At 36.3% G+C, this 20,259-nt stretch overlaps 1 protein-coding gene across 32 annotated transcripts in view; it reads right to left on the bottom strand.

Annotated features, from left to right (window-relative positions):
• Nrxn1 (neurexin 1) overlaps positions 1–20,259 on the bottom strand; it is a 1,064,135-nt gene that overhangs the window by 579,754 nt on the left and 464,122 nt on the right. For 24 of the 32 annotated variants that reach the window (XM_052746545.1, XM_052746543.1, XM_052746544.1 and 21 more), the window contains 2 exons: positions 18,700–18,903; positions 16,084–16,110 (listed from right to left, as the gene is read on the bottom strand). In XM_052746545.1, coding sequence (XP_052602505.1) covers positions 16,084–16,110; positions 18,700–18,903 — 231 coding nt within the window. The remainder of the gene's footprint in view (positions 1–16,083; positions 16,111–18,699; positions 18,904–20,259) is intronic. The other 8 variants (XM_052746549.1, XM_052746567.1, XM_052746554.1 and 5 more) reach the window with 1 other exon arrangement.

Below are 20,259 nucleotides of genomic sequence, written 5' to 3' on the forward strand. Positions count from 1 at the left end.
ACTAGAAACTCTAACTAGGACAGCCACCTAACTGGCCAAAATCAGGGAATAATCTTTGGCTCACATCATTACCTATTCCTTCTTACTCAGAAATATGTAGCCACTCTAGTCTACATGCATTTACAGTAGATATTCCTACTCTGGGCAGAAGTATCAGGGAAAGCCATAGGCAGCCTCGAAGCTGTATACATTTTACAAGCAATGTTGAAGGAGATGTGTTTTTACATATACCTTCTCAACATTTGGTTCAAATATAGAGACTTGCACCTTTCAAGGTACATTAGTATACATAGCAGAATAAGCTTGAATTTGGAATTTGAAATTACACACTCACTACTTTTACTCATTTGGTTCTAAAATAGCCAACTTAATTATGAAAATAAATTTAAAATGCATTAGCATATGGGACTCAAATTGGTCAACAAGCATGCACTTTGTCTTATAGGGTAAGACAGGATGTACATGGTGCAAATTTCAGGTATTTTAAAATTGAAAAGTATGTGGGCAAGTACTTTGTGAACTGCTCAAAGTGGTTTGTGAGCCTGGGAGTGTGGGCACTGAGAAGCAACAGAAGACAATGAAAATAAAGGCCAGGAACCTTCAAAGAAGCCAGCAGAGACCTCCAGATGAAATTTACAACTGCCTCTAGTACTGAAAGGTAGATAGAGATGTATCAAGCAAATCCAAACATTTATATTTGGACTTTTAAGAAAAGTACACTTGTGTGCCACAAGACAGAATTTTGTCATACCTCTTCACACCCTTTGGGTAGCTATATCTGCCTCTAGGGATATATTTCAAAGATGCTGAGTACCCAAATGGGTTATCTCTACCATGCACTCAGTCTCTTTGGCACAAAATGAAATTTCTCTTTTGTAGCACCACCTAGACACCTCAATGCTTAATCTGCTTCTACAATGAGATTACTTAGCACGAGCATTCTGATGCTCTTTCTGTAAATCCTTCATCAGAAACCTGCACAGATGATAGGCAGGTAGAACTCAACAAAGTTTGTACTCTAGAGGTGATTCATCTACAGCCTCCACTTTATTAATTATGTTTTACCACAGCCATCTGGGCTAAACATTGCATCAGTGTGTAAGTGGATATTAACATTTCCATAGTCCAGAAATAAACTCTGAAAAGCAGTGTATCACCTTAAACTCACAGATTGGTTCTACATTCATACATGATTGTTATACATTTTAAAACCATTAAATTGCCTGTAACACCCTATAATTGAATTAGAGAGAAGATACAGCGCCATGACATCACAGAACTAGGAAAATGCAAAAGTGGTTCCTGTTGTGTCTCTTGTTATGTAATTATTCTTATTTATTCTGGGTTGCATAACACATTTTCCAATTCATTTGCATTTAGAAAATATATTTTGTATCTAACAATGATGTCAGCTTTGGCCAACCCTGACTGGGGGTGTTTTTGTTCTGAAAGATCTTGTATACTACTAGGTCAGGGATGGAATATTTGCTGCTAGCCAAAGAATAACTAAAGCTATACATCACTATTGTAATTATTCAGTTTTGCTCTTCTAAAAGCTGTATATAGACTACATGTTAACAAATGTTTATGTTGTGTTTGAATAAAACTTTATTAAAAGAAAAGGCTAGCTTTGTGGTCTCTGTTTTTAGCCTGTAAGTTCACATTAATAAATAGGCAATTTAAACTTTCCCATAATTTTCTATACATTGAGTAATAAAAAAATTATAATAAAAATAGTCAAGTGTTTTAGAGTCAGATATTCTGAGTTTTAGTTACTGTTGCCTTTGATCCAAAGATGACCTTAAATATTGTAATTATCCTAACTGTACTGAATTGTTCCAGGTTTTATCATTTTCATACAAATAAAGAAAAATCACAAACTAAAAAAAACAACTAAAATGCTTTTAAAAACACAAAATCTAGAATGCATTAATTACCTTACTTTTCCTCAGATTTAGAAGGCTTCATGTGGAAGTTTTATGCTTGTGTATGTGAGTTTATGTATATAAAAATAGGTTTCTATCTGTATCAATTCCCCAGGTGTTAACAGGGTTATTTGGCAACTCACTTAGCCTGTGGTGGGAGGCAGGACCCTGTGGGAGGCTGGAAGCCAGCCTTGTCACTGTGACAAGGCTGGAAGGCAGAGAAGCCCTTGTCACAGCAGAGATGGCTGCAGCCTGAAGTCTGAGTCACAGTGCTTGGCAGCCACATTCCCTATCAGAAAATGGCATGAGGATGTGTTTCTTGGGCTATGATTATGACGCCCACAGCCTGCCATTTGATTTCATTATTAGTTTCTAGTTTGAAAATAATTATTTAAAAAAACTCAATACTAATTTGACCTATTTTTTATAAATTATAATAAAATCAAAGAACATTAATTCTTTATTAAGTGCCTTCCTCAGATTTCAGTGAGCTGGGAAAGTGAAGTTTTGCTTTCTTTACTTCTCCTGTGAGTCAACAGGAAATTTAATTGCAAATTGAAATTAGACATGTAAATCATACGCCTCCACTCTTCCTTTGCTACTTTCTATAATACCATAGGCAAACGGGCTACATAATTTGCAGGCTTAGTACAAACTGAAAACATGGGGGCCCTGCCCCAAATGAAGAATCTGAAGCTAGGGACAGGAGAACACTGGCCTTGGCATGGGGTCCTCCCACCTCAGGGTCCTGGGTGGTTATACAGGTTAAAGCAGTCTAAGTTAGCAGTATACAGTCTGTACTTAATTGGTCTTGAAGCATCCTTCTATAAGGTTTATTATATTCAGGAATGTACACACAAGGAAAAGCTGAAATCATTTTTGCCACATTGCCTGCACTTAATGGCATGAACTGTGGGGAACCAGAGAACTGCCTGTGGTCTGTCCTGCTGGTGGGGTTTAATGCCAGTAACAAATTGGGCTTGGTGACAGACCACTCACCCTAGGAACCACAAGATGGATGGCCAGCCAAATGAGGTAACTCCAACCTGTATTCTATTTCTCCTTAAATTCTCTTTAATTCCAACAAGGTTATAGGCTTGAAGACGATTCAAAATGACTTTAAGGAGAGCTGTTTACCTTAAGACCTAAGGGCAGGCACACAGCGTTTCACTCAAATTAAAAATATCCTTTCCCATTAAAAAGTATGTTGAGTATATAACATAAATCAAACATTAACCTCAGCATGCCTATTCTTCAAAATCTGAACACTAACCACTGAGGAAAGGCATTTCATGAACCAGAGAAACCCATCACATTGAGTTCAGTGTTTCTGTGCTGATTAGATTGTTACTTAAAATCATCCTTTCTGCTTTTGTTCTGTACTTTCAAAAACATTATTTATGTTGATCAGGAACAGCTGTTCTGGTGGGAACTTGTTCAATATACTTCTATTCCCTGTGCCTCAGTTAGCACTCTTATCTGTAAAATATGCTAATAAGAGAAATCATTCGTCTACAAATGAGCTTAGTGCATTTTTGTCACTTAAAGCAACATCTGCTGTATGGTGAGTTCTCATGATAATAACTATTATCAATATTATGTTGTCATTATTTCCTTCTGGATAAATTTGGAAACTTGGAGAATATATGCTATCTCTTCTTGCTCAGTGCCTTGAACAGTAACAATTTGCCAAGTATTTGTTGAAAGGTTACATTTTTTTTGTTTTTGTTTTTTGAGACAGTGTCTCTATGTCACTCTGGCTGTCCTGGAACTCACTATGTAGACCAGGCTGGCCTTGAACTCACAGAGATCTGCCCACCTCTGTCTCCTGAGTTCTGGGATTAAAGGTGTGGGACACTATGCCTGGCTAAAATATTTTATTTATTTATTTATTTTAGACTTTGTGGGAATTTTATTTAGGTAGATGAATGATTAACTTAAGACAAATGATTAATGGAAAGCCACCCCATAAACTTTAAATGCTTAAATGCTTCTATTCACATACGATATTAGCTATGTCCCTTGTTTTAATGTTTAAAAGCATGGGATGTAGTAAATCTTATTGCTAGGGAACTTGGGTAATTCAACAAGCTGATAACTATTTGGACACTTTTCTTTTCTCTCAACTTCTTTGAGAATGAACTTAATAAGTATGTATGTACTGCCTAAGAGAGCAAAATGACCAAGACCAGCAGTTAGTAATTCTTGGTGCAAAGAGGCTAGTCAGCTTAGGTACTACAGGAACTTCAGTTTTCATGTTTAATTTTGAAACAAGTAGGTAAACAGGCATTTTGTTGGCAAGAAGAGCTGACATTTGGGGATTGAAACAGATTCCTCAAGGGATGTCTCCTCATTACAGCGCCTTTATTCTATTATAAATTTCACTGTTTACAGATTCTTTATCTCCCATTCCATTCCTGGCTAAATGCCGTTGATGTGGGAAAGTAGACAAACAAAGTTTAAACCATCTACAAAAATATGTAAGACTCCTGAGTTGTGATATTGATTGTACCCATTTATGACAGATCAGGATAAATACCTCTGATGTAAATATTTTTTTCAATGGGAAAAGCCAACAGTTTAAAGATATATTCTACCTTTCAAGTGCATAGTTATTTTCACAACACAGTAAAATAAACACAAGTTAAACAAATATATTGCTCAAAGAATGTTTCAAAAATAGCTCTCCTCAAATCTATTCTAGCTCAACTTACAAGCTTAGAAATACACAAAATAAAATAAGCCAATTATAAATGAAAGTAAAAATTTGGACTGTGATTTTATTTTAAGGTTAAAAAAGAAGTTCATTTCCAAGAATTGCTTATCACATAATAGGATAGCTAACAGGTATAAAATTAAGTACTAAAGAGTTAATGAGCTTCTATGTAAATTAAAATATATTTGTTGTTCATTTATTTGAAAAAAAGGTTATATTGATCTACATTAGTGTTTATTTAAATTCATCTTATACAACACCTATACAGAGTCAACCTGTCTCAAATTTTAGGAATTAAAATGCATATAGTTTCTAAGCATATAAATATTAATTAATACATAAACTGACATTTCATAAACAGGGTTATCATCCATCATAGTGCAAAGATTATTGGATTAAATAAGTTTTCTTGCATAAATAAACTATTGAAATAGTTAGAGAATTTACTTTTCATAAGAATATATAGATTAGCATCTACTCCATGTCATTCCAGAACAGTGGTTTGATTTTTGCTTTGTTTTCCACATCTTCAAAGTTCTCATATCTTACACTGACTACTATTAAGGACAAGGCTGATCTCATAAAATTTAAGAAATCTTTGGCATTTGGGGGATATTCTTGAATATGCTTTTTCCAAAAGTAAAAAGCATTCTGGTGAAAAATAGGATTAAGTACCTTTTTTTCTTTTTCTTTTTTTAAAATAATCTTCTTACTAATTTTTTTCATTTATTTTCCATACCAAGCACAGTTTCCCCTCCCTCCTCTCCTCCTGTTCCCTTCCCCACCTCTACCTACACCACCTCCCATCCACTCCTCTTCCATTCAGAAAGGGGCAGGTCTCCCATAGGAGTCAACAAAGCTTGGCATATCACCTCCAGGCAGGGCCAAGCTCCTTCTTGTCTTGAGTTTTCCTTTGTCCTTTGCTTTCTTTTAGGGGGAGAACAGTTGGCACCTGGAAACCCGTGTCTCTGTTTTAAGTGTCAATCAGAGGCCTATTTGCTGAGAAAGCACACTTTAAGGAATGTGACCAGAAATCTGTTCTTTGAAGTTGTTTCTTTCTGTTCCAGTCTTCCATGACTGCTTGGATTTAAAGGCTATGGAAAAGCTGCCCTTCACACCCAAGAATTAGAAAGAGAGCAGAAAATGTTTCTAATCACGACACAATGACTGCTAAATCCTTTCCTTGGACTTAAACAATCTGTGTATCATGATCTATCTGCATAAAAACCACATAGGATATACATGGTGTCACATATAATATATAATATATAATATATACATATGTATATATTATGCAAAGTTTGAGTCATGAGAGCACTTAATATGTTAATAAAAATTTTCTGTGACATTTGAAGTCATATACTACTTTTGAATATTTTCTGTTCCACAAAGCTTCCAAACATGACTATTATTTCTGGTTAGGAACCAAATCTTTTCTTAAAAGACATTCATGGACTAAAGAGATGGCTCTGTAGGTTAGGAGCATGCACTGCTCTCAGAGAGGACCTGTTGGTTCCTAGCATCCTGTAACACCAACTTCATGGCATCTGACACCTGCTTCTGGAGTGTCTGGGCACCTGCACTTCTATGCTCACAAATCTACACACAGACATACATAATTGAAAATAAAATAAAATTTAAAAGACAAGATACTTATTCTAGTTATTTTGAAAGCCAAAGTAAAAGAGGAATTTAATATGCCAGTAGATTTAAGATGTTCATGGATATATTATCTATGTAGGCTAAATCAGGCTAAATAATAATGGGGTTGATTTTAATTTTATTTTAATAGGACATTTACTTTATCTAGTTTTCATGGCCTTTAGACTAAAACGTAAAGGAAAAACTCATCACACGAAATTAGAAAGTGGACATGATGAGCAAAAGCAAGAAATTAGAGTCACTAGCACCTCACCAACAGAAAGACAGAATTCAGAAACTCTAGGAAAGTTCTCTCTCTCTCTCTCTCTCTCTCTCTCTCCCCTCCCTACCCTACCTCCCTCTCCCTATTTCTCCCTTCATCACTCGCTCTCTATCGCTGCATTTATATCTCTTTGTCTCTATGTGCCTATCTGTCTCTCCCTCCATCCTTCCAATATCTCCATTACTGTGGTAGAAGCCAAGGTTCTACTACTAGGCACGTGTTCTACCATTCAGCTATTCTACACCCTCGGTGTAATATTATTTCTTACACCTATTGGCTAAAATGTTTTACTTAATAGATTATATAGTTTAAAGAACTGTCAAAGTACTCTTTGGAATATAAAATTTCTGGGCTGACTTAATAAATTTTCTGACATAAGATGATTAGGTTTACATATACAAGATCTATTTAAATAAGTCAAAATTCATCACCTCTGGAGTTAGGGTCAGAACTCATATGTATGGTTATTAACACTTTTTTTTTGGTTTTTCGAGACAGGGTTTCTCTGTGTAATTTTGGTGCCTGTCCTGGACCTCGCTCTCTAGCCCAGGCTGGCCTCGAACTCACAGAGTTACGAATGGCTCTGCCTCCCGAGTGCTGGGATTAAAGGCGTGCGCCACTACTGCCCTGCTCTATTAACAATTTTTAAAAATAAGTTTGTTATTGTATCATGGTCTAGGTTCTGTACTGGTCTGCCTATTTCTATACTGTTTATATGATGAATAGTCTACATTCTAAGAACGTTTCAATAATTATATCAAGTCATTTTCTTTTCATTTAATGAGAATTTTTATAATGCATGAAATACAGAGTAAAAGTTTGTTACTTGTAGCTGTTAGTTAAGTTTCAGGGGGTTTTCTTCACATAAATAAACTATTCTACTCCTTTTTATTTTATGACATGTAAAATGATTAAAAATTCTTTATATTCTGTAGCCATGAATGAGAAATTTCCTGATTCCTGATTCATGAACAAATTTCGCTAGCTCCCTACATAATTCTCATGTAAATTTAAAACATGTTTGTATTTCTCATATTATATATAGCTCTTCTTTCTTACTTTTGCTCTTTTCTTTCCTTCTCTTCCTTCCTTCCTTTCTTTCTATTTTTTTCAAAAGTCTCACATAAACCAGGTAGACCTTAAACTTGCTATGTCACTAGAACAACTCTGAATGCCTAGTCCTCCTGGCTCTACTTCTGAAAAGGCAAGATTATGGGCATGTGCAAATGGGCATCTGGCTACACTGTGCATTTCTAAAGCAAGCTTATATATACACACATATGCAGTCAACAGACACTGAAGTTCCATTGGCTGCAATAGTTCAAAGCAATGAAAATTTGTATTTAAGTCAAAGAGCTGTTAATTGTGATAAGAAGTGACATTGAGCAAATAATTAACAAAGGAGTAAAACTGGTCAATAAAATCATAATAATTTGAGTATTTTAGCATTTATTATTTTCTCAATATATTTCACAGCCATCTTGCTCTTCATTTTCATTGAAAAGGAGCAAAGAAAATAAATCAATTCTGGTACCCTCCCTTTCTATTGAAGTAACATTTTCCATTCAACTGACATGACAGTGATGTAGTGAAGAGATTGCAATCCCCAGAGCCATTCTATAGCCACAGTGAAAATACTTTAGTCATACAGCTCAGAGAATTAGCGTTTGTGGAACTCTGGCAGTCTAGATGTCCCCTCTGAAGATAGTGTACCATGGTGTACCAAGTTTTGAAGCCAGATGATTGGTTCAAGAGTGGACATTCCCCACCAAGTCTAACCTCTTGTTAACAGGTCAAGGATATACTGATTTGAAAGCTCAGTCCAATGAGACATTTTGAAGTAACGAGCCCACTCAAATCTCCCAGGAGAGTTGAGATCCACAGCACACAGAGTAAACAGAAAAAGAGCAACAACGTGAAAAATAAAGACATGCAGCACAGACCGAGCCACAAATGGAAACACTCACAAGGTAAAGGGCACCATGAGTCCACCAAAGACATGGAAAAGCCACAGCAGAGGAAAAACAAGGGAATCAGCAGAAAGGAGAGGAGTGACCAAGATCCCAGAGGGGCAAAAAGAGCAGACAGCTTGTGATCATAATCACAAACGATTGAGAGGGAGTCTTGGGATGGCAGCAGTCCCTCACAGTTAAAGCAACAGAGATCTGCACTATCCTCCAGTGCTTGAACCCCATTCAATATCCCCAACTTTCTGTCATGACTAAAATTAACTCATATTGTACTGATTCTTAGTGTATCCTAATAACAAACCTTTACCACTAAGACTGTCCAAATGTATCTAGTTCTCAAATATGGAACAAATTTAATACACTATAAACTTTGAAGAACAGTATTAGTTTTCTCAAGTACTAACTATTAGTGGTCTTTATGAAGTATCTTTGTGACTAGATAAGAAGGGATAGCAACGGTGAGTTCTTACTAAATGCTCAAATATATATTCTGGTTAATGGTCAGGATACCTTACTGTGTTTAGTAATGTTATTATTTGGCATAATAAAATTTTTATTTGTATACAGTGGTATTATTCCATCTAAAAAATATTTGAGTTCTCATGATTTGTGACTTAGTGGGAACATAGTTTAGTTATGCTGGAATGAAAGATATTCTGAAATTTAGGGAAACTAACAGAATATGTAGATATTAGACATTTTTGGAAATCTATGCAATATGCTTATGTATATTTGCATACATAAATAATCAAATAGAAAACATCTACCTATGAAAAAACTTTTAAAAATTATCAAACAAAATTCTCAAAAATTTAAAAATTTTTATTTCACGTCTTAAACCATGGTACCCAAATGTGATATATGTATCCATGCTCATTTAAATACAAGCTAAGCTGTGATACCTACACTCTGCTTGTCTTACCAGGAGTTAACTGGACAATGATATCACCTTTTATGTTATGAATCTGCTTTAACAGGTGGAAGATGGACACTTCCTGCTTAGTGATTAATTGAACTCTATGATCATGATATTTATTTTCATATTTTTAGATAAGTAACAGATAAGGCACAAGTCATTAATAACTTTATATGAATAAAACTGGTAATGCTAATTTCTAAAGGAGTGATTTGATGGACATATTGGATCAGTTTTAGGTATTACTATTTCCTTGATATCAGATGCTATTTTAAATATTTTGAGCTCTTATTAGTGTTTTTGATCCTATAGAAATTAGATGCTTATGGAATTGAATCATTACAAGTACAAAAGTAAAAAGATCAACTGTACAGAAAAAAAAAGGAAATAAACAGCTAATGAAACTAACCATATATCTCTCAATGAGAGACCTAAAAGCAAAAGGAAAAAAATACATCTATCCACCAACAAGTAGTGGCTAATCATATTTCTCTCTCATTTTTCTTGATCCATGATGAAAATGTCACATCCCCTCAGAAAGAGGGGTATGGAGGAAAGAAAGAAAGTCAGAAAAAAGAATGGAAAACAAGTGGAAAGAAAAAAAATTGAAAAAAGAACAAAAGCTCAAAGCAAGTGTACCCAGATGTTTGTCCTTTCAACACAGAAAACTACCTGGAAGGCAAGCTGCAGTCATTCACTGAGTGACATTTGGTTAGAGAAAAGAAAGCTTCCATCTTAGAGAAAAATAAAGACAGAAATATCAAAGTCAGAATGATTTTGTCAGAAACTGTTTAGGTTTTCCTGACAACGTTGGCCTAGACTAATGATTACAAAGCCATACTCAATAATAAAAGACCACTTGAGTACATTCAGCACTAATCAGGAACTCCACCTTCATCAGGGTTTGGAAAGAGTTCTACCTGCACAAATAATGATCATTTCTGGCATTTTGGAGCAAGGTAGATTTCTCTATTGGCATCGAAGCAGTGGGAGACTGGTCATGTTAGATCCAAGGCTTCTGTCTGCAGTCCCTCACCTACCGTAGCCTGTCTATGCAGTCAGGAAAAGCTGTATTCTTCCTTCCACTCCTCCCCAGTTTAAGTGTGAAGATGATCCAAACAGGCTTCTTTCAAGTTCCATTCCAGCTTTGAGAGCTGTCCAGACCCGCGGCTATATTCAAAACCCTCTGTCTATCTTAGCTGCTTGTTTTCTGTTAGAGACCTATAATTTTCCTCTATGTTTTATATTCCATTACTCTTAATGTTTTGCTGAAAACGATGATTTATGAAACTGCTTCTTTATCTTTCTTTCCTTTAACATACATCCAGTTAATGACAATAACAAAATTAAATTTTCTGTATGTTTTTTTCATCTGTTATTTCTGCGGTGTCATCTAACCCAGGTGGTAGACAACACAGGCCACTCAGAGGTAATTACTGATAAGCTCTACAAAACAAACTCCTATGTTGGGAGATCCGGCAGAAAGCTGCCTTCTCAAGTCTTCTGCTCTGCGGGGACCATGCAGCTCTGAGCTGCACACTTGCTCCACTCTACTCTGCACTGTCCCCCAGAATGCACGCCTATCTTTTTAAGTAGCTTTGCCAAGTGACAGCTTGATCACAGCAATCTAAAATGGCTTAAGTGCCACAGGTTGACATTTTGCATTCTTTTATTGCTTTCCATTTTTATCTACATAGAAAAAATTGGTGATAACTAATATCCAGTTGATCTTTTCATTCTGGTAATAAAATGATAATACAAAGATCTTATTATCCACCCTAGGCATCCATCAAAGTCCATTTTCCAATAACAATACTGCTTAAAATGTTGCTTATCTTTTTCCAGTCAAAAGTGAGGTTAAGTAGTTGGCTTTAGATTCCCTTCTGTCTCTAGGACTGGGGCTTTGTGCTGTAAAAAGACTTTGAACTTTACCCCTTGACATTTTGTCCACATTAATATCTTCTGCAATTTTGTTGTTTAGGCATCTTAGATGAATCACTTGGTATGATAAGCCAAAAGCAGTTGAAAGTTGTGCCTATTGAAGTAATTGTCCTAGCCCCAATGAGGTTTTCTTCTCTTACAGAAGTAAGAAGAAAGGAAAGAGAAGAAAGCCACATTATAGGTGTGTGATAATATACCTATATTGTGTATATATACACCTATACTCAGAAAGAAACAGAGAGAGCAGTAGGAAGGAAGAACAAGCAGGGAAGAAGGGCGACAAGCCAGCACACAACCAGAAAGGCAAACGGAAACAAGAAAAGCAGAGAGCACGATGCAGAGAAATGCATTTCTCGGGCTGGGAGAAGTCCAGTGAGGGAAGTGCTCTCAGGCCAAGCATGAGGACTTGAGCTTCCTCTCACAGGCCGTGTTTACTGTCTGTGCTCTGGGACATGGAGGAGGAGGTCATTAACTAGTGCATCTACCCAACTGCTGAGCTCCATCTCACAAAAGATGGTGGAAAACTACAGAGAAAGAGACCTAGCATTAACCTCTAGCACTTGAAAGGGCCTGAACACCCTTCTCCTCTTCTCTCCACCTCTCTCTCCCTCCCTCCCTCCTTCCCTCCCTCCCTCCCTCCCTCTCTCTCTCTCTCTCTCTCTCTCTCTCTCTCTCTCTCTCTCTCTCTCACACACACACACACACACACACACACACACACATAAACTCACACAATCCATTGCTCTAATGGATTTATGTCTTCCTGTAGGCAAGAACATTCTGTAATATGCCACTACTATGAAAAAAAACAAAAACTATTGAGAATAACAAGCAAAAAAAATCAAAAACAAAATTAAATCATTACTATATCCACTACAAAATGAAAGTAGTTACTTCTATGACCATTAGGACCCAACCATGGGTCAGGAATGCAAATCTGGCTTCCAAATTTTCAGTATCTTTCAACCTCCAAAGATTATAGCTCTAAATGCTTCTAAGGATGCACAGAAAAAATTAAATAACCAATACACCACTACAAAGGCAATTTTTTTCAGAAAATGTAAGTATCATCTAATCAGTTTAGACGTACTGTTTGAAATCACTGTGTATCTAGTTTGAAATCAGACCTCTCTTGGTAACTCAAGAGTTTCAAAGAGACTCTAGCTATGTGGTTTTGCAATGAGAAGAATACAGACTAAGAGCAAAATTTTGTACAGACCCTACAAACAGCATTTGAGAAATTTCTACCTGGAATAGAAAGTTCCTTTTGCAATTTCTTATAGTCTTAAAAACATAAGTCATTTAATATTACAGAACAGCCAAGAGACTGTCAAATACATGTTTGTAATATTATTTCATAGCCAATTATTGAGGCTCGGCTAAAAAACACTTTTTTGACAATATTTATTATTATTTAGTTCATATTAGTATAGTTTTATGATGATTTTTGGCAAGTAGCCTATAGTTTTTTTGATTAATTCAAATATTCTTCATCTTTATGTTAAATGGATGTGAATTCTCAGTCCTTTCCCAACTAACTGTATTAAATTATCTTTATTTACCCAGAAATTATCTAAAGTGGTGGTTGGTTTGGGGTTTTCTGTTTGTTTGTTTATTTGTTTTGGCCATTGCATTACAAAATTATTGAATCAAGGTGTGATGGTTTAAACTGGAAATGCCCCTTCCCCAGTCTCAGGCATTTGAACACCTGGTTCCCATTTGGTGGCAATATTTGAGGAGACAATGGGCAGGTGCAGTCTTGGTGGAGCAAGGATGTCACTGCTCAGGTTTAGAGAGTTCATAGCCTCAGACCACTTCCACTGTGCCATCAAGATGTGAGCTCTCAGATTCCTGCTCCTTTCACCACATTTGCAGCCCACTCACCTGCCTCCCTGTCACCTGCCTCCCTGTCACCTGCCTGCCTGTCACCTGCCTCCGTGTCGTCATGACGGGCTCTTAGTCCTTTGCAGTCACAAGCCCAAATAAACTTTACTTTCTATCAGTTGCTTCCGGTCACGGCGCTTATTACAGCAGAGAGGTGACTAACACACAAGATTCGCTTTTCTCAGAGCAGGAAATAGGAAAGGATCATCTCCCTGCCCCTTTCCTTCCTTGTGACCCTGAGCAGAGGCCAGTGGAGATCCATATGTGTTCATGTTTACCTTTCAGCCCACAGGTTTTCAAACCGACCATATTCTAATTCTAAGTTGCAAAGAGCTAACATATTTTCATGCTGATACTGGCAAAGGTATGCAGTGAACTGAGATTTGTCTATGACACTTTTTCTTTACCATCCAAAAGATCAAAACATTAAAATCCCAAGTCAATGTGCAGAAATAAATCTCAGGTGGCTTCTGCTCAATATGAACAATTTAGAGTATAATTTTTCAATTTATGGAAATCTTTTTCGTTATAGTCCATTTAGTGCCTGTGGTAGTTTTCTTAAAATATATCAATTTAAGTGCTTCATACAATATTTCAAGACAGTGATGCCATGCAAGTGTGACATAGTAAATGTGTATGACTGTCAAAGTGTCAGACAAGCTTAGGGCTCATGAAAGTTGCACACAATTAATTGCTCATTGTAGTTAGACTGAGATACAAATATTTCCAATTAATTTTTGCTTGAGTAACAAGTGTGCTTTGGGTGAAAACAGGTGAATGTTATTTGATTCATAAATTCCTAACTAGTCTCAAATTTGACTCATCTTCATGAAATTCACTACATCTGTCCCCGGCTCCCCCAGCAAAACAAAGGCAAAAGAAAATGGGAACATTACCTTGTCACTGAATGTTTCTTCCAGGGCCTACTGTCAAGCTAAGGCATTTGCAGTCCTGTCCGAGGTGCGCACTGAAAGCTTGAGATCCACTCATTTAATTCAAGTGTGCAAGTGTAACTTATACTACTTTAAAAAGGAAAAAATCACTAACCAGTGAAAATCTTTGTCTTCAAAGTTATTATTCTATGAAGTATGCAAAGTGTAGGGAAAGACTGTCTGTAGTATCATATTACTAGAGCCTCATAGCAGACAATGCGGACTTGAGTCTAAGAAGACTTATTTATGTTCAATATAGGTTCTAATCAATTGTAGCTAAACAACAGAGAATTACATTTGACTTAGCTTCTTCCATTAATTGTCAGAGTGTATATTTTCATTTTATAATTAAAAAATTAATGTTTTATTCTGTGCTTAATACAAATTAAATAAAAGAAATACATAAAGGGAAAGTATAGAAGTAAATATTTTCCCCACAGGAATTTTCTACAGCTCATCAGGAATCAGTAGACTCTACCATTGTATTAAGGCACAAAGCTACCTTTGAAGACAGAGAGTACTTTGTGGGCTGCCAATGTGCTTCTGTCTGTACTTCTGGGCACCAGGGCATCAGATCTACAAAATCAGACCTATAAAACCTATAAAATTCCCTCTCAGGAAGGTATCTAAGAGAACAGCTGGAGAGGAGCTGATGCAAACTTGAAATTGCATTTGTGTTAAAGCTCAGAGAGATAATTTTTAGGAATTATTTTGATCATTTTTAAGTGCTTGCCACAGCTGGCTATAGATTATAATTCAATGTTGATTCTGTGATTTATCAGACTCACCTTTTTTTCTTGCTTAAAAATATTACCACACATGAGGACAAGTATCAGTTCCTTGTGTTCAAACCCAAGCATATGCAATAATATGTATTTATTAGAGAAGTTATTTTGCTTTTACAATTTTTCCTCTCAGAGAATGAGTTGTTGTCCTTTGGAAACAGCCAAATATTTTGGAAGTCCCACCAACTCACAGGCACCTTTCTTCCAGGGCCAGAGACCAGAATCTTACTATGACATTGAGAGATTAGAGGTGTGTTAGAATCATTTTATTAAGTAGTTAATGAATTTGTGGTCATTGGATGAGCTTTCATTATGTGGTCAGCAAAACCTGGAAAAGAAAAATCTAAACATTCACAGAAAGAAATGGAATAGATTTACTTATTACTTAATGCTGGAACTCAAAATAAAACCACAGTCCTTATATCCTTTCAGATCTCCATCAAAATTCAATTAAAACTCAGTCCATGCATCTCTCTGACTTGTCATTTGGCATGCATATCACATTTGAATGGTTTAAGTTATTTTTGTCAATATATGATCAGGATGTAAAAATTCATCATGTAAATTCTTAATAATCAAGAATAAACTCTTCAAACTCAGAAATTTTCTAAGAATGTAGGGTGGTGAGGAACACATTATTCGTATGCACATCTTTGTACAAATTTAGAAGGACGATTAATAATTCTCAAAATAAGAGAAGTTAAACATTTCTTTTATATATTTGAGATAAGGGATAAAAACAGAAGGAAATAAGGCTCATGGTATTTTCCCCTATTTAATAATGAAGGGAACTACTGGACTTCAATTTCTGACCAAGTACCAATGCATAATCTGATAGCCTCTCTAGACAGCTGTACCTTCTGTTTCAAAATATCTGCCACCTCTTTCCCACATAGGAGTAGGAACCACAGTGGGAAACCTTTGGATGGATTAAATATAAAATGAATTTTTACACCCCAGATGATGGACTGGTATGCTTCAAGGTGAGATCATGAGTTTTATAAATGCATTTCTCTTACTCTCTCTTTTCCTTGACTAGCTTACATTGTAATGGAGGAAAACAGTTTAAAAATTTTGAATAGGCACTTACTGGAATTACAGTTAATCCTGATACAATCTAGATGGGGAAGAATAGATGAAAAATGAATATTTATCCTTCAAGGTAATAGCTGCAGACATCCAATAAAATTACAGTCCACCCTTCCGGGGACAGACACATGCAAATTTGGCCACTCCGTATCATTATTCTTTATATACTTCTAGAACCCAGATTTATTGTTATAAAATCGTACCATTAGAAACAAGAGAATGTTTAAAACTATGGCCAATTCAAACAGAGCTACATGGTGACATATCTAAGTGAGGTAACAAGTAGTTAACTGTCAAAGATGCTTGACTCAGACTGGCTGCAACATCCTCCCCATATGTGAAAGAACATACGATTATTTTCAGCAAAAGTTAAAAGTGCTCCGTCACAATGGGGTACAGTGCAAGCTCAGCTAGGCTCAGACATCTTGGACCTCCAAAATCTAATATCCCACAAAGGCCGACAGAATTCTTTACAACTGCAGTCATCAAATGGAGAAAGACATTAAAATTATTCTTTCTCATCCCAATATTTTATATATATATATATATTTCTCTTTTGATTTTGATTTTCAGGGGCACAAAACATTAACAACCAGATGTTGGTGGATTCCACACCTTGTACTAATTGAAGGCGAAAAGAAATAACTGTATGGATCCTTAGACATTACAATGGCTGTGGAGTAGCCAGCCATCCTGTGCGGCACACAGGGCTATGCCTCTCTTAGCTACATTGAGGATCACAGTTAACAATACCGTTCTGATTTTTCTTTTTGTGTGCTTGCTTCACATAAAAGCAGATATGAAATAGAATGCCTGGTGTGGATAACACAATAGTTATTTTTAAAGAACTGCATGGAATGTTTTGATTGTATTTTATGGAGAGATAAGTGCATTTTTTGGCCTTTGTCTTAATATTTAATGCCTTTGGGGAACATGGAAAATATAAACCTAGATTCTGTGTCCATATAGCTAAGTTTGTCATGTGTCGTCAACCGCATCAGAAAAGTGGTTGCAAACAGCCAAGGACCAGCAGCTACACAACTCCTTCTACAGAATGCTTTGCTGCTGAGAACCCCTCTAAGTGTTCTCATTTCGAGCAATCAGCCTCTTTGCGCAATTAAGCCCTTTATTCCATTTTCTTGTAGTAACCTATTATTGTCACTAGAGGGAACTCTAACAGAACAATAAACAGTACTGCATGTTTTTTTTAAAACTATACTGTTTAACTTAGTTTAACTTGTATTATTGAACGTAATTAATTGCAATAAGCTAGCAAGAGTTACTTTTCTAGTTTATAAGCTACTGTTCTACTCATCACAATTTGAAAATGTAGGTTGGGTTGTCATAAATGTCACGTGTTGTTTTCTTCTAATTATCATTCTGAAAATAAATCTACATGGTTTCAAATTTTGTTTTTCTTCCTCTCCTGATTCATGTGTGTGTACGTGCCTGTGTGTGCATGTTTGTGTGTACGTGTGTGTATATGTGCATGTGTGTGCCTGCATGTGCGTGCATGTATGCATGTGTGTGTGTGTGTATTTACTACTGCCATGAAATACAGTAAAACCTCATTCATTTTCACTTATTTGGATTTAATGATAATATTGAAACTTATTGGGCAGAATATTAAATCTTTACTTGATATGGAGGCATTTGGGGGGAGGGGACCTGTGAATAAAGATTTTGAAAGGCCAAGCACAGCTAGAAAACTAACTTCAAGGATTCAGTAGAAGTTGATGGTAGAACTTGCAGGGAACCAGGATCTCATTAGGGAGGACCTTTCTTCTCCATTCACTGAAATAAACTTCTAAACCCATCCTTTCACAACATTTCACAGCTTATATTAATTTGAGGTTAAATTAGCTAAATTTAACTAAAAAATAATAAAGTCCGATACTTTTAAAATTCTATAGTTCAATGTTTTTCTTAGTTTGTTTTGTTTTTACTCCGTAATTCATCTAGATTGGTGAGGTTTTACTGTAGCAACTCTTTTTGTTGGTACACTTAATCAGGAAAGCATTATCTCTCTGTAAAGGAGCCTGTGTCCTTACTGTTCTCGTGGCTGTTTGCTGAGGGCCGCAGACTTTGGGCATTGAAGGGTTGTGGATTGCTGAATGACAGCAAAATATCCCACACAGTACTCCAAAACAGAAGAGATGGAGGACCACAAAGATGGCTATTCAAAGGAGAAGCCCAAGGAGGAAGCAAGAACAACTGTTGTTCTAGACGTCAAAGTATAAATTCAATATATCTCATGTGCATGTTATCTAACACATGTTGAGCTTGTTCGTTCATTTATTTATTTATTTTTCAAGGGTGTCATCTACCACCCATTAGTACATCAGTAAATATCATAGAAAAAATCCATGTTGAGACAGCTTAAAGCCTCATAATTCAAAGTTTCAAAATCATCTCACTGATAGGGCTTCCCCAAACCCTCATTGGTAGGAATCACAAAACACTAAATTATGTTGAACATAAAAATAGTGATGCCCACCAAAGCATTAATTGATTGTTTTAACTTTTCATAGCAAACAGGCTAGTTGAAAAATGTTTGCAGGCAAAACTGAACAAAAAGTGAGAAGTGTCAGCTTAATGGTGGAAGGCATATTGTTACCTAGATTGACCGTGAGTTTCACACGCCCTGCATCTAGCTCCAGTCGAAGGGTGTCTGCGGAGTCTCTAGAAGTGGTTGCCATCAGAATACCATATGCACGCTGGGATCTGAACCGTAAAGACACATCCTCGGCCTCGGTGTGCATCACCACTGGTAGCTGAATTTTCATGAACATACTCCCATCATAGCTCAAAACTGTTGCCTCTAGGGGAAAAAAATGGATACAGTTCAGTTTTGGTTAGCGTAGTGCACACTTGGGGAAGAGGAGTCTGCTGAAGTTTTCAATGATTAAATCAGCTCATCTGTTTCAGCAATGAGTTTCTTGTTTTGTAATGGCAAGGGGCATCCTAGCAGAGACTCCTTCATTTGTCAAGTATACGCTAACACTCAGAAAGGCCCTCTACCTATAGCATATGCTACAGCAATGACCATATGGGACCATAATATTTTATAAGCATTTCCCTTGTAAAAAGCATAGGTAATGCTGTTTTGAATAGCTACAGTCGCAACCTAGTTGGAAACATGCAAGGATGCATGTGTGGATAGGCAGTGAGGGCCCTGACTATTCTGTAACATTAGTCAGCTTTGCCCTGCCTCCGATTGAGTATTCAGGAGCAAAAGCTCAAGGGGTGTTAGTGGAAGATACCTAAAGCCAGGGCTGTCTGGAAAATCCGGGGATGAACAGATGCTACTTCAATATTTTTTTCATACTATCTACTCTAAAATGGAAATACTACAGAAATGTAGAAGTCATCCTCTCTACCAAAGTTACTATTCCAAAGAAGAAAATAAAAACCAACAATATGCCAACAAGTAAGAAAGAAGATTCTATTGTGTTACTATGCTTAATAAGGGAAGTTTTTAAGTTACATCAAACCATAATCTTATTTTAATCTTCCTTTACAAATAAGAAATAATTTAAATGTCTATAAGCACAAACTTGGTGTCCTTATAATATTGAATTACCACGAATCATCTATAACTATGTACATCAAATAGGGGTGGAGGTAGGAATAGGGATTTGTGTGGGCATGTGTTTCTAAATTAAGTTACATGGAAGTCACAAACACTATATTAAACATGTGAAGAAATTATTAGCAATACTGCTGATGATAGACTGCTTCAAGAAACAGCACCCCTCAATGTTAAATGCCATTTGGTACTGGGACATTGAGAAACAAGTATGAGTCATGTTGCTTCTGGGAATTCAAAATGTCATTTAATAAAAGAAAAACTACCTGGAATGAAAATAAACTTAAAAATTTTCATTAATCTTGGATATTTACACAGCATAGTCATTAGCTTTACTGGTGTAATGTTTATTATTAAGAATATCTTCTGGTATGGCTTTCAAAGTTCATCTTTCAGAAAGTCAAGACAGTCAAGTACTGTTTCCAGGAGATTTTAACTGTCATTTGTTCTTGTTCAAGGCTTGAACATGAAACCTGAATCTCTAAGCATTGCACTCCGTTTCTAGGACTCTCTCCTTCATACTCTGCTCTTTCCACCCAGCCTTGGATTAATGGATCTTCAGCAACCTGTGAGCTTTCTTCCCTCTTC

The sequence above is a fragment of the Peromyscus californicus genome, unplaced genomic scaffold, assembly GCF_007827085.1.
Source record: "Peromyscus californicus insignis strain IS unplaced genomic scaffold, ASM782708v3 Scaffold_1__1_contigs__length_55948999, whole genome shotgun sequence".
Classification (NCBI taxonomy): domain Eukaryota; kingdom Metazoa; phylum Chordata; class Mammalia; order Rodentia; family Cricetidae; genus Peromyscus; species Peromyscus californicus.